Source organism: Pteropus medius, unplaced genomic scaffold (assembly GCF_902729225.1).
Source record: "Pteropus medius unplaced genomic scaffold, Ma_sr-lr_union100, whole genome shotgun sequence".
Taxonomy (NCBI): domain Eukaryota; kingdom Metazoa; phylum Chordata; class Mammalia; order Chiroptera; family Pteropodidae; genus Pteropus; species Pteropus medius.
Genome location: NW_024349797.1, coordinates 16,930,049 through 16,945,017, shown reverse-complemented (window position 1 = coordinate 16,945,017; position 14,969 = coordinate 16,930,049). Strand labels below are relative to the sequence as shown.

The 14,969-nt window shown below is 48.7% G+C and overlaps 1 protein-coding gene across 3 annotated transcripts; it reads left to right on the top strand.

The window, feature by feature from the left end:
- Nucleotides 1–5,033: 5,033 nt before the first annotated feature.
- SERPINA10 (serpin family A member 10) lies at nt 5,034–14,151 on the top strand. Of its 3 annotated transcripts, none has more exons than XM_039884109.1 (5): nt 5,034–5,130; nt 7,666–8,394; nt 9,520–9,793; nt 11,459–11,609; nt 13,363–14,151. In XM_039884109.1, the coding sequence occupies exons 2-5, from the start codon at nt 7,713–7,715 to the stop codon at nt 13,552–13,554; spliced, it is 1,299 nt and encodes a 432-aa protein (XP_039740043.1). In that variant the 5' UTR covers nt 5,034–5,130; nt 7,666–7,712; the 3' UTR covers nt 13,555–14,151. The 3 variants fall into 3 exon arrangements, with proteins under 3 accessions (XP_039740043.1, XP_039740044.1, XP_039740045.1); XM_039884110.1 differs by having other exon boundaries at nt 5,088–5,222; XM_039884111.1 differs by having other exon boundaries at nt 5,094–5,130; nt 7,662–8,394.
- Nucleotides 14,152–14,969: the final 818 nt, after the last annotated feature.

Genomic DNA, 14,969 nt, shown 5'->3' with positions numbered 1-14,969 from the left:
CTTTCCAGGTTGGTTTTTTGTCACGGAATGAGTCTAGCGAATGTGACAATCCTTACAGTAGTCCCCCTCATCCTCAGTTCCACCTCCCACAGTTTCCAGTCACGGTTCGAAAATTAAGTGGAAAATTTCACCTCACTTCATCTCATCACGTAGGCCTCATACCACCCCACAACATCATAGATGGAAGGGTGGGGACAGTACGATATTTTGAGGAAGACTACATTCACATACCTTTTATTACAATATAATTGTTCTCTTTTGTTATTATTGTTAATTTCTTACTAATTTATAAATTAAACTTTATCATCGCTATGTATAAGAAAAAACAGTATATATAGGGTGTGGTACTATCCACTGTTTCAGGCAACTTCTGAGGTCTTGGAACATATCCCCCACAGACAGAGAGGGACTACTATATATGGTACGTAGGATTGAGCAGGAAGAGAGATGCGTATATGGAATGGAGAAAGCGAGGAAGAATTCAGTGGAGGATGTAAACTGGAGGTATAAACTCATGGCTTCTAGTACATTCCACACACACACACACACACACGTACCTGGGACAATTTGAACATCTAAATAAATATACATACGTACATGTACATAATAAAAACAGTAATGGATTAAAATGCATTGAATAAAATTAAGAGTTCATGAATCCATACTGATAACACTGATAAATATGAAAGAAATAATTGGTTTAGACTATCATACTAAAAACTGATTCAGGAAAAATTATTCAATAGATGCTAAATCTGGGGGCATGAGGAGTTTGATAAAAAAAAACAAGATATTTAAATTTATTTCAAAGTGTCTCCTCACAAAGCACTTATTAAAAAGAAATTATAGCTGTATATTGGAGAAATGGACATGAACTTAACCACATCATTAAAATTAACATGACTAATTAGGGACAAACAGACATGAGGTGCCTCTGGATGTGATACTCTGTAAAGGTCCTAATGTTTTTTATATTTCTGCCAAAAATGTATAATCTAATTGAAACTAATTATGGGATACAGCAGAACAAACCAAGTTGAGAAAATTTATGAAATAGCTGGCCTCAACTTTTCAAAACGTCAACATAATGAAAAATGAAGTAATGTAGGGAGGTGACGAGGGAACTAAAATGTTAAATCAAGCTATATTAAGAAACTGCCATGAGCAGATCAGCCCTACGGCCAAAGAGGAAATCTGAAAAACAAAGGAAGATTTCTGCTGGGATTGCTAACAACCCATTTCCCCACATCTGAAGGGAAAACAGAGTCGTTGAGTGGCCCCCTACACAAAATAAAATCATTCATTCCCTATGGCTAAAAACAGGGGGAACCTATGGATCAAAGGCTGAGACCCTCCAGCAGGCCTTTCATGCTACATATTGTTACGTTTTCACACTCCTCTTCCCCTTCCTCACTGTGTGCCCGTATCCAAGGAAAGTGCGTTAACAAAGTCTTAAAACTATAACTCACAGAAACAAAGAACATATCAACTGAATTCCCTGAGCACTCAGAGTTCCTCTCAGTGCCTTTATTCTGTCTCCCTCACTGTACCAGTGTCCCTCTATCGTCTCTGTCCCTCTGAGTCTCTCTTAGGCTCACGCACTATCTGCCTCTGAGCGGAGACCACGCTATGTCTATGGAGCGTTACCTCTTCTCTAATAAACTTTCCTTTTCACCAACTTTGATTACCGTTTGAATTTTTTCTTGCACTCAGCAAATAACCCTTTTCTCTCTCAGGGCAGAGCTTGAGTCATCCTCCCCCTGCCCGGCCGGGGGAATTTACCCCTTCCGGCATCACCTCTACTTGCCTAGATCCTAAACCCTTTGAGATCTCATTCAAATCCCAGCACCTGCAAAATGTTATACTAAGGAGCTGGAGTCCCTCCTGGGTAGAAGGATCATCTTAGTTAAAATCTGCTGTCATACCAGGTGGTTGTGCCAGTTAAGTCAGAGGTTTAGGAAACACAGCTCTGCCTTTGGAGCTAAGGGTCTGCGTTCAAACCCAGAGTGCTGTGTTCTTGAACAAGTTAACTGGCCTCCCTGAACACGTTTATACCCTCCAAGGAAAACGTATCTCCTATTCAGTTTATTTCCTATTCAGTTTCTTTCGACTCCACCAAATAAAAAAATCCCATCCTAAGGAAAACTTTGTTTTTAATCTACTGGCTAGGCAGACTGCAGGTGTTAACCAGATAAACTCCTAGTTAACCAGAAGTTAGCCCGACCTCGCTGGCCACTGTCCTGAGCATGGCTACTCAGGGCAGCTTGGGAAGTAATGGACTTGCCTAGAGCATCAGCTTTGCATCACTGGGGTCAAAACGGATCAATCCGCAACCTCGGTAGGTGTCACGGGAGCCAGGCAAGGCCAACAGCGGGACATTTGCCCTCTGCGCGTGCGTCCTGTGCGTGCGCGCGTGCGTCCTGTGCGTGCGCATGCGTGTGCGCGTGCGTTGCCGTATTGCAAGCGTTTGGGGAGCTTGTTCGTGTCTACCTGTGCAAGCTTTCCTCTTGATCTGATCAATCCAGAGCAAACCGCGGTCCTCTGTTTCTGAAGCTGATTGTGCCAATAACTAGCTCTAGTTGTTTTTCTCAGACATTTAGCCCAGTAGGTTCCAGGGCAGACTTGCTTTAGAAGCCCCCGCGGGGTGGCTTTCGGAAGCCTTGTGCTTCCTGCCTGCCGGGAATTCCAGGAAGGACTGCACTGTCGCCTCTGTTTGCTCCTGTCACAAAGGCTTTCCCATCAGATCTTTCCCAACCTTTCTCTACAGTTGCGTGTAATAGGCTGAAATCGAGGGCAAACCGGAGGTCAAATGTCCTGGTTCTGCTCTGGCTCCAGCACACAGGAAAGGCCTTAATGTGTGTGAGGCTGCATTTCCTCCTCTGTAACGTTCAAATGGGGAGTCTGGGCTTTCCTAGGAGGCTCATTCTGGCTCTAAAGTTACACACCCAATACCATTCATTAGCACTTCTACCAGGCACCAAGCTCTTTACAGGCACAACCGCACTTAACCCTCAAGACAGTCCCAACAGCTCAGCCTTGGTAGCTCCATTCTACAGATCAGAGAATGGAAGCCAAAGGAGCTTAAGGAGCTGCATCCGTGTCACGCAGCTGGCAAAAGAGCTCACGCTACAGTGGTAGGGACTGAGTTTGACCTGTTGGGAGCAGAGGAGCACTCATGTCCTCCATGAAGGTGGAGATCTTCTGAGCCACACTTCCTAGGGGCCAATGCCCACCACCTTAGAAACAATGTTGTCCATCGCCTTCCTGCTCCCTGGGTGCTGCTGAGATTTTCATCAGCCAGAGGCTCAGTTCTGGCCATTTTACAAGGGGGAACACAAGCTCAGAGAGGTTAGTTTATATGCCCAAGGTCCGGCAGCTAGGAATCTCAAAGACTTGAGATTCGAGCCCAGAGATGTCTGATGGAGACCCTCACGCTCTTTCCAGTACATTCTGCTGCCTTCCTTATAAAGATCCATTTCTGAACGGCAGCAGTTTTAAGAGCCTTCCAGAAAGTCAAATGCACCATGATGACTTTTATGTCACTTCTGAAGCCCCAGTGACCACTGTCATGCCTCACAGTGTTCACACTCCTGCCCTCTGAGGCATTTGGCAAAGCCAACAAAGCCCCCAGCCTGAGGAAGCAGCCTTGCCACCCCAGGCTGAGGTTCTGCCCCTCAGCTGCAGGGCACAGGGGACAGGCAGGCCATACTGGCTCCTGTGCTGTCTGAGCATAGAAGCCTGGGCCCAACTTTGCTGTCTACTCTGTGACCTCTGAAGGGAGGGTGTCTCCACAGAGCAGGCATTGCACAAGGAACATTCTGGAAACTTGTCGGGGCACTTCTGATTTTCACAAACATTTGGGGAGTGCTACTGGCATTTAGCAAATGAGGGTCGAAGATGCCAGACATACTGGAATGCTCAGGACTCTCCACCACAAGGAAGTGACCGGGGTCCCACACAACTCAGAGGTCCCACATCAAGCTCATCTAGGTGAAAAGCTTGTGCATGAGATAGCTGAGCCTAGACCTTCACAGTCCCACGGGTGTTTTATTTCATATAAAAACACCATTTTCCCCCCAAGGTTTTAATTTCCACTGAATTTTTGATGAAGACAATGACCACGTCAATCAAAGGAAGATTTAGATCTGTTGGGGATTTGTGTGTGGGGTGTTTTTTGTTTTTGTTTTTGTTTTTGTTTTTTTTGGATCTTTACCAAACATGATTCGCCATTACAGAAAACATGGCTGGTAGTATATTCTAGTTGTATGCTGAAGGGCCAACACAACGGTGTGCAGCCCAGAGATTCTCCCTCTGGCCCCGCATCTGACGACATCACTATGTCTTCTAGCGTGGTTATGCCACAGCGTTTGCATAGTAAAAGAAACGCCATTTTCTTATAATTTACTTTTATTTCTCCCTCCATATTATCATTAAAGTAGTATTTTGCTTTTTAAAAATTTTGCGGGTACGTCATATTAACTATAAATTTCACTTCAAAGAGATGAGGGACACATAAAATATTTATATTATAAAAAGGAGAGTCTTATAGGTCTGAAATTTTTGACTTAAAGGGTCTCTATCAACCTTGACTTTGGGTACTTGAGGATTCCAATCTCATGAGTCTGGTGAAGTAGTAAGTTGACCTTGAAACAACTTAGTGTTACTAGTAGTGATTTTCCTGTCTGTCTCTCCCACTGGACTGAAAGTTCCTGGGGAGGTTGGGGGAGCAGGTCTTAGTCCTCCCCACCCTGCCCGCCACATAGTGCCCAGCCCTGGGGTGGGGACTCAGGAGGCCTCGTGGGATCCACCATCGCCTTGCTTCCCACGAGATACTCAGCACCTGGATCAACTCCATCCCACCAGGAGCTGGAGTTGAGAAGCAGAAGCTCTCATGGAGGATTGTCCGTCACATTCGGGCTTGGAAAAGCAGCTAGGGAACAAGGGAAGCCTCTCTCTCTGTCTTTCTTTCGCAGAAATGTCACAATGTCCGAGCAGGATGTTAATCAGTAACACTCCCATGGGGGCATACTTTGGAATAGCAAATATTTGCTGCAGGCTTTCGCTGCAAACCTTAACCTCGTCTTTGCACTCAATGAAGGACCTTCCCAGGCACCTGGGGGCCGCTCACTGGTAAGAGCCCACGGATTAAAGGGAGGCCTTCACAATGTCTAACTAGCGAGGGATCAGAGAGACGACCTCATCCTCTCTGGATGGGTTCCAAGGTGAGAGGGTGGGAGTCTGGGCAGCGCTGAGCCCTTGCTGCTAGACTGGAGAGGGCAGGGGTGGGGTAAGTGGCGTCCTGTGGACACAGGGGGCTTCCTCCGCAGGTAGGAGGCGAGATGGTGAGGCTTTTAAGACTCGAGAGTTTATGCCCGCAAAATTACTGTGCCGGCCACACTGTTCAGGCTTCCTTCCCAGGCCCCCTCCCGACAAGGAGAGTGAACCCCCCACTTCCAAGGCTGCGTGGGGTGCTGCTCCAGATACATTCAGGGCTGAGAAGTGGGCAGAGAGCAATTGACGTCTTACCACTCGGGGTCTATTTAGGATGATGCATCCTTGGCGTGCTCTATGGCACCTGGTGCTTAAGGGTCGCCCCTGCCCACACACTCTGTCCTGCTCGGTAGCAGAACACCAACCTTAGGGGATATGTGGGACTGTCCGTGTATTCCTGGGCTGTCACTCCAGACCGAGGAAGAAGCTGCACGATAAGACTTAGCAACCAGAGGGGGGTGCACCTGTCTGGTGTGCTGGGATTGTTTCCTGACAGCTGTCACAGAGAGAAGTGACTCTGAACCCAGGAACACCTAGCCATGAGATTAAATTATTAATTTACAAAGTAGCACTAAACATTGTATACATACAGGCAGACCTCGGAGAGACTGGGTATTGGGGCTCCAGTCCAAGCAAGTCACATGAATTTTTTGGTTTCCCAGTACACATGAGAGTTATGTTTACACTATACTGTAGCCTATTAAGTGTGCAATAGTATTATGTCTAATATAATATACAACTTAAAAATACTTTGTTGCTAAAAATTGCTAAACATCACCTGAGCCTTCAGTGAATCATAATCTTTATGCCGGGTCTGACCTCGGAATTGATGAAAATGCATTATCTGTAAAGGACAAAAAAAACAGAGAAAAACCCCACCAAGGTATGCCTGTGCAAAGAAGGGTGGGTTTGGACAAAGCAGGAGGTACTTACCCAGCATTTCCAATACTGGAGTGAGCTACTGAATGCAAACTTGCCATTTAGAATCAGACAGGCTTCTCCAAACATGGACATTTAGGAAACACAGCAGAAGTGTTTCTGTGAGTAAGGGAGCGACCTCAGGCTGCGGGAGGAGTGAGGCCCTGAATTCTACAGAGCCTCTTAGCATAAGCAAGAGCAGTGTACTGGGGCCAGGTGTCATTTGGTACCAGGCACAGATGATGACACAGCCCCCTGCCATCAGGGAGAGGAGGCCTGGGACTTCACCCTGCCACCACATTTGGCTACAGGTAGCCTGGTTCAGAATGAGGGTCTCTGCTGATGGAAACTGACATGAGGCCTGTGGCCTACTAGTCCCGATGCCTACGGGGCTGAGTGGTCCCACCTCGCCCAGGCCCTTCTGGGCGGTGGGCCCAGAAGAGAGTGAAAATGAATCTCAGTGACAGGCATCCTCTGGGTAGCAGGTCTGGGGCTGCCAGCTGAACACCAGGAGCTGAGTGTGGAGACAGCGGAGTGGCACGGCCCAGCCCTTGGGCGTTTGTTCAGACAGAAAACGAGCAGGTGCTCAGGAGCCAGGCTCGGTGTCCGAGCAGGAGCAGGAGCCGGGAGGGGGGTAAGGCCAGGGTGGCTAGCGGTGAGGACTGTGGAGTTTGGAGCCCCACCGCCCGTGTGAAGGCTGGCTCCACCACATAACCTGGGGTGAGGAGAGCAAGGCCACCCTTCACAGGCTACTGTGAGGATCGGATGAGGTTAGCCCAGGCCTCGTGCGTGTGGGACGAGCTGGCGAGTCACCATTTCTCTCCCGGGAGCTCCAGGTGTAGAGAAGGAAGACCAAGAAGGAGCTGGCAGCTGGGCCCCAGGCTGGGCGGCATGCGGTAGGAGAGGTGCAGGCAGACTTTCGACCACAAAGTCAGGCAAACGCAGCATTTTCCCTTTTCCTGATCACCACCCGGAACTTCTAACCCCCCAGCTAAATGTGCCCCAGATCCAAGTCCCCAAAACCTGGCTTGATGGGCTGCAGTAGGGCCCAGCGATCAAGGGCAATGAATGAAGCAGATCACTGAAAGGTCTGTGAAGACCTTGTGAACAGGGCCCTGTTCTGACCCACACCCAGTTAGGGCTGGGGCACAGGCCACATCCTCTTTAGTCCCCACCCCTCTGGGAGGAAGTGGAAGGAGTGGGAAAATTGGAGGAGACCAGGAGCCACCCGAGGGCTGGCAGGGGATGGGACGTGGAGGAGGTTTTGCTCTGTGAAAGAGTCCCCTCTGGTGAACAAATGCCACCCCGCCTTGCTCCAGCTCTCTCCGAGGGGACTCAATGGCATGAGCCCAGAGATAAGCCCCGGACCCCACCCGGGAGAGAAGCAGGGTGACTGGAGGATGGTGCCATGACACAGGCGGGAGTCACTGTATTAGACATGAAAAATAATCTCTGCCCTCTTTGCAACCGAGGAAGGCTTGCCGCTGAAGAAAAGTGCTCCTTTGGCCTCCACAGCTGCCCCAATGAAGGCCGTGCTGAGCCTCCTGCTCCCCTGCCTTCTGGCTGAGGGGTGGCTGGTGCCCAGCCTGGCCCCTGGTCCCCGGTCACCAGAGGCCCAGGCAGGGCAGGAGACTCTGCAGACCCCCACTGCCCGGAACGAGACTGAGGCACAGGCGGATGAGCCCTGGCTGGAGGCCGGGGGCCAGCAGCTCTCTGAGGACACCTCCAACTTGGGGTTCAGCCTGCTGCGGAAGATCTCCATGAAGCACGAAGGCAACGTGGTCTTCTCCCCGCTCGGCCTGTCCTTGGCCATGGCAGCCCTGATGCAGGGGGCCAAAGGGCAGACGAAAGCCCAGCTGGAAAGCGGGCTCCACCTGCAGGTCCTGAACCAGACGCGGCCCCAGCACCTGCCCACACTCTTTCGGCATCTCAGACAGCGCCTCTCCCGCAGCCGGGAGCTGGGCCTCACCCAGGGCAGTCTGGCCTTCGTCCATGAGGATTTCGATGCCAAAGAGACCTTCCTCAATTTATCCAAGAGGTATTTCGATACAGAGTGTGTGACTATGAATTTTCGCAATGCCTCACAGGCCAAAGGGCTCATGAATCATTACATTAACAAAGAGACGCAGGGGAAAATCCCCAAACTCTTTGATGAGGTTAATCCTGACACCAAATTAATTCTTGTGGACTACATCTTGCTCAAAGGTATTTTGATAACGTTCCGCTCTCCCAAAGCCTCTACGTCGGTCTCTTCCTTCTCTCTGTTTGGCCAGCCTATGGTTAATGCCCAGTGACCTTCTACGAGCAGGTTTTCCGATTTCACGAATAGATGCATAGAAACAGGCACTGACCACGGACGATGTACCAGGCGCGGTGCTGGGCATGCTCATTCGATGCCCCTGCCCCGGTGGCCCGCGTGCTTGGACTCCTTACTTACAGTTTTCCAGGCACCTCTACGCAGCTCTCTCCTTCTGTGACACTCTGACCCAGCGAATCTTCTGGGTCACTGAAAAAAACAGGCAAACGATCTGAGAGATTTAGGGTTGCATCTTTGCTCCTCCTTCGCTCTCTACTTTTGTGACCTGGGGCAAGTGACGAAGTCTCTTACTATAAAAAAATGGGGACTCTCCCCCGTCCTGCACGGACGAAAGGGACGCTCAGAGAGGTTAGCTTGCTCAAGGCCACATGACGAATGGCAGAGGCCACACTCAACGAGGTGGTCCTGACACTCACCCCAGATCCTTTCCGTCCCGCCGCTCTAATGGGCCGTGGACTCGTGTGGGCGCCATAGCAGGAAGCTGATAACTAGGGACTTGCAGTGTCCAGGAGGAGGACATGCTTCCAGGTGGCCAGGCCACACCCCCAGGACAGAGGTCTGAGTGTGAGTCATGCTGCTGCACGCTGGAGGCCAACGCTGCATTGCGTGGCAGTTTGTCAGCAAGGGCCCCAGTCTCTAAGTGGCGATAGCAGGTGGGTGCCATCGCTGCGTGGGCACGTGCACTGGACACAGGGCGGTCGGAGAGCCCCTCGTGAGCACGAGGTCTCCTCTAGCCTGCAGTGACCACGAGGGGGCAGGGGGTCTGTCAGGAGACACTTCTTCGCCACTGCATGTGATTCCAGCAGCGAATGGTACTACGCTTTGCCGGCCGGGGAAGAGGCCGGGAAAGGCTGATCTTTGGGGAATTTATTTTGCCTGCCAGAGCCCTGGTCAAAACAAACCCCATAAAGGACTGCCCATCCTAGTTTGGCCCTGCCCTCTTTGACTTTAGCAAGAATGATGCTCTTTTTTTGGAAGGCGGTTGTCACAATAAGTTCTCTTCTTCCGTTCAGGGAGGTGGCTGACCCCTTTTGACCCTCTTTTCACTGAGATGGACACTTTCCACCTGGACAAATACAAGACAGTTAAGGTCCCCATGATGTACAGAGCCGGCAACTTCACCTCCACCTTTGATAAGAATTTTCGTTGCCATGTCCTCAAACTGCCCTACCTAGGAAATGCCACCATGCTGGTGGTCCTCATGGAGAAAATAGGTGACCACCTTGCCCTCGAAGATTACCTGACCACAGACCTGGTGGACACGTGGCTGAGAAATATGAAAATCAGGTACAGCAAGGCCCCTTGCCTACACAAGCTCAGCCTCCCACCTTTATAAGCCCTCACCATGATTTTGTGGTTTGGTGGCCGGTCTCCCTTGGTGAGCTGTGGGCTCCCTGAGGGCTGGGGCTGCATTTGTCCCGTTTTGGGCTCTATCCCAGCATCTCTCACAGTGCCTGGCTTGTTCATTCCTTCGGCCAGCACTGATTACGATTCTCCTGTGCCAAGCACTGCGAAAATGCACGATGGGGCCCTCAGGGAGCTTACATTCTAGTGAAGGAGGACAAGTCACAGCATAGGGACGGGAAGGGGAGCACCAGCAGGGTGCAGGTGGACACCAGGTGGTAAGCAAAACCCCAGAAGTGAGGCACGACCCTATGGGAAGTGGCACAGGCAGAAGCGAGAGACAGTTCCGGGGCAGGAGTGTGCCTGGCGGGTTCAAAGAACAGCAAAGCGGTCAGTGAGGAGCGGAGGTCAGAGAAGAAGCAGGGGCCCAGTCACCCCGAGAAAGACTTGGGTTTTCCCTTAGGGAGATGGGAAGCCACTGGGGGCTCCATGCAGAGGAGCAACCTGGTCTGAATTGTGTTTGAAAGAGCCACACGGCCCCTGTGTGGACAAAGAAACTAGGGGAGCGAGAGAGGAAGAAGGAGACCAGTCAGGGGGGCACCAAGCATCCAGATCGGGGTGCCGCCCCTTGGGCTGTGAGGGGGCGGGGCAGGGGAGTGATGAGCAGCAGTGGGGTCCTGGATCTACTAGGATGGACTGGATGGGGGTGACAGAGAAAGACTGGAGGAGGATAACGTGAGCAAAAGGAAAAAATATTAAGCTCCCACTATACACCAGATACTGTTCTGGGAACGTAACATATATTACTTCGTTTCATCTTCTGAATGACCCTGTGAAATTGGTAGTGGTATTTTTGGCTACACGTAACGAATTAAGAAATTGAGACTTCTTTAAGACAAATTTAATGGTACACTTTTAGTTTTCATGCTTTTTATTTTTGAGACACAGAACTCTTCTTTCCAAGGTATTTTCAAAGAACTCCGACTTACATATAAAATAGATAATACCAGAGTTTCTCTGACTACAGATAAGTAGGGGGTTGAGAGTTTTCTTCATTCCCCTCCGGAGTTCTGGGGGTCTGCAGAATCTAGAGATTGAATACGACATCATCCTGGAGTCCGCAGGATTGCTAGAAGCGAAGACTTCCTGAAGCAGCTATTTGGTTTGAGTTGTTTTTAAGCCATAGGGAAATGGATACAAAATACGTTATTCTTCGCTAAAGAGAACGTATCATTGACTGGGAAATAAAACCAGTTCAGTGAAGCTGAATTTAGGTAGGTAGGTAGGTCGGTCGGTAGATGATAGATGGTGATAGATAGATTAGAAAGATAGATGATAGATGATATAGATAGATAGATAGATAGATAGATAATAATAATGATGATGATGATGGATGGATGGAGAGAGAGAGACAGAGAGAGAGAGACAGAGAGAATTTATAAGCCAGCACTATTTCCCCTGAGCTAGACCATTAAAAATAATGGACTATACATACAGTCAACTGAGGGAGACGGGTTCATTAATGGAAATAACCTTAGAGGAAGGAAAAAAAAAGATCTTTTTTAGGCTCTTGTCTACCTTTCACCATTATATGTACTTGTACCACAGAAATATGGAAGTTTTCTTTCCAAAGTTCAAGTTGGATCAGAAGTATGAGATGCATGACCTGCTTAAGCAGATGGGAATCAGAAGAATCTTCTTACCCTGGGCTGAGCTGGGTGACATCTCAGTTATTGCGAGAAATCTTAAAGTATCTAAGGTAAGTCAGGACTTTTCGTGAGGACCCAAACCCCCAGTATGAAATGGGACTAAAACCAAAAAATATTTTTGCAAGCCATTTTAACATTGATAAAGTACCAAGTTGTAGAAAATTTCATTTAAATTCAAAAGACTTGAAATAGCACCCGGGTTGGAGTTTTAAGAATTTCGAGCTCCTCTGTTAGAACATTTGTTCCAGTGATTTAATTTCTCTTATGCATCGCCATCCCTCTTCTCTCTCAAATGCTGAAGGAGAAATTTACCCCTGAAAAGGAATGGAATTGGTTCCCAGATTCGTTTCAAAGTTCATGAAATCACCCCACTTTGAAGACGAAAGAAAGCCCCGGAAGTTATCTGGCCAACTTCTCACCACTTGTGGGATTTCCCTCCTATAATAGCCCTACAAAATAATCGTCAGGTTTCCTTTCCTTCCTTCCTTCCTTCCTTCCTTCCTTCCTTCCTTCCTTCCTTCCTTCCTCCCTCACTTCCCTTCCTTCCTTCTTTCTTTCTTAATGCTTCCTGTGACAGGGAACCCACCGCTTCTTCGAAAAGCAACCCAGCCCACAAATGGCTAAAACAGTATTTGGGTGTTTCTCATACACATATTTTTTGACCTGTAACTCCTCCCTAATTCATACTCTTTGGCCTTTGTTCTGCCTTTAAAGCTAAGAGGAAGGTTAGTCACCGTCCACAAGGAATGCCTCTAGCTAATCCGTTTTCTCTATGAAGGTGCAATTGGTTTTGAGGGGCAGCATCATTTGTTGTTCAGAGCGTTCAGTGCACTGCAGGAAACTGGTTAGGTCCCTGGCCCGGGGACCTAACTAATCACTAATGCCAGCAGTAACAGTCCCCCTGCCCCCAAGCATTATTAAACAGAGAAAGCGCTCCAATGTTTCAAAACAGCAGCTGCATCTTAGCTAAGTTCTTTCTTAGCTGTGGGGTTTAGTTAATATTTTCCCATACAGTTGCATTTTCTAATTCCAAAAGAGATTAAAGACAGCATCCACTTAACCTTGACCTGCAATCAGGCCTTAGCATCTCGCAGAAGGTAAGTCAGATCAACATCACGGTCCTGCAGACCAGCGCCTGAAAGAATTTTTCCTGCGAACACATGAAAAACTGAAGAAATGTGCTGTTTTACAGTTTAAATTGCAAATCATTAAATAGTCTCCTTCTTCTTATTCTGGGAAGTAAATTTTCATTCCGGGAAGTTAGGGATTCTCCAAGTACAGGATTCTACGTACAGGCCACCAGAGTTCGGAAAGACCTCGGTGACCCCAGGGCTCAGCCTGGGACTCCGCAGGGAAGTCCCAGGTGCTGGGAAGCTTCTACAAAAGACTAGCCACACCCTTGACCCCACGTTGCCTGCCAGAGGAAAGTCAAAGTATTCAGGGGTTCCGGGCACCTTGAGAACCTTCTGGAGCAACACCAGCTCAGCTAAAGAATCAGTAACGCAAAGTACATGCTCAACAAGTATTTGCCGCCCTGATGCACGTGTGCACGAATCGGCCAGAGTCCCTGGGTCCACATCTAGAATGTGTCCTATCTGGGTTCCTGGGCTCTCCTGGTACTGTTCTGGGTTCTAAGGCAGTGTCTGGGGCCACCTCAGACCACGGCTCCCAGCAGAGGAGCCCTGTGCACTAACGGCCGGGGGCGTGGCCCCGCGGGAGGACCTCGGCCAGTGATCCCCAGCGGCCCCACCCCCTCCTCTCCGTTGCCGCCCATGTGGCCTTCCACGTTATTTCCTTTTCTAGGTTTTACAAAGAGCGGTGATCGAGGTCAACGAAAAAGGAACGGAGGCAGTGGCGGGAACCTTCTCAGAAATCACGGCTTACTCCATGCCTCCGATCATCAAAGTGGACCGGCCATTTCACTTCATGATCTACGAAGAAAGCTCTAGAATGCTTCTGTTTCTGGGCAGGGTTGTGAATCCAACTCTCCTCTGACCCACCACAGGCACGAAGACTTGGTGCACAGCAGATGCTGAATCTGAGGTCCAGGAACCGCCCAGGATATTGGCTCTGGGTGCTAATTCGAGCCAATCTTAGATAAATTCAAATTTACTTTAAGGAGCTGTTTGGACAGTCTGCCTGCTATGTTAAGCCTGTTTCTAAGAGCCGTTGCTGTTGGCTAAAGGCTGGTTTGGTAGAATAGCTTTACCCTTCTCTGTTACTCCTCTATCCGGACTTTTTAAAAAAATGGTAGCTCAGAACACTATTTCCAGATGAAGCCTTGGGAAGACACGTGTGTGACTCATGTGCTTCACTCCTTTTACTTCCCCCTCCTGCAAAATAAGTGTTTCATTTTCACCAAAAGGAGAAGAAAATGGCCGGAGTGGGTCCTGATCATGCATCTGCCTCTGTGGGTCCCCGTCCACTCCATGGCGCGTCTGGTCATTTGGCAGACGCCTTAACTAAGCCACAGGCCACCTAGTCTGACACCTGCATTTTACAAAGGACGGAAAAGGGGAATCAGAGTCAGGGTCACATTCTGCCTTGCATGGGCCCCTGTCATTTCGCCTTCACGGGCTCTCTCCTCCATTACAAAAAATATTTGTATATTAAAAATGATATTTTATGACTGCATTGGTATAATGATAATTTTATTCTGGATTTTATTTGTCTTTATACCAATGTATATAATTTGCTTATTGCAAGAAGTAAAACATCTTCATAGATCCCTAAAAGTACTATGGGCCTTAGGCACTGTGCTTACTGCACCTAATGAATAAATCATGCCGGACAGCTCATAGGATGCAAAATTCTTGCCCAAGGTCACCCAGTGTGGCAATGGCAGGGTCTCCCGGCTCCAGGCCCTCGCCTATTCCACTCTTCCTTCTATCTGAGACTTCTGGTGGGACGCAACTAAACAGGAAGCATGTGCTCGCCTCTGTGACCCACCGTGGTTAAACAGAATAGAAGCCTGGACCTCGTGCCAAGGTTAAAAGGAAAACAGCAACTATCACCCCGCCCACCCCCGTCCCGAAACTGTCTTAAGCAGTCATTTTCTGTTACAGAGACAAGAAAATATTTTAGGAGTAAATTCAGAAACTCAGGAATAGAGCTAACTATTCTGGGACCGTCAGCTGTGTCAACTAAATGCCTAATCGGATTTGTTTGCTATCCAATTTCATACCTAAAATTAATGTATTGATTAACTTAACTATTAATAGAAATCAGAGTAACGTGTATCATACTTAATGTGAACAGGTAATGATATAGAGCAGCAGTATAAAGATTGACTTTTCATCATTTTAAATCCTGGACGTGAATTCACTCCTGTGTTCCTTGGCGCACCAGTTGACCAGTGGTAAGCGCGGCCACTCTAGGGCCTAGAAAGAGAGACACAGATAGAGGACTCA

Coding starts and splice junctions, on each gene's coding strand:
- SERPINA10 (XM_039884109.1), top strand. CDS start 7,713: ATGAAGGCCGTGCTGAGCCTCCTGCTCCCCTGCCTTCTGGCTGAGGGG. Junction 8,395..9,519: donor GGACTACATCTTGCTCAAAG/GTATTTTGATAA, acceptor TCTTCCGTTCAG/GGAGGTGGCTGACCCCTTTT. Junction 9,794..11,458: donor CTGAGAAATATGAAAATCAG/GTACAGCAAGGC, acceptor CTTGTACCACAG/AAATATGGAAGTTTTCTTTC.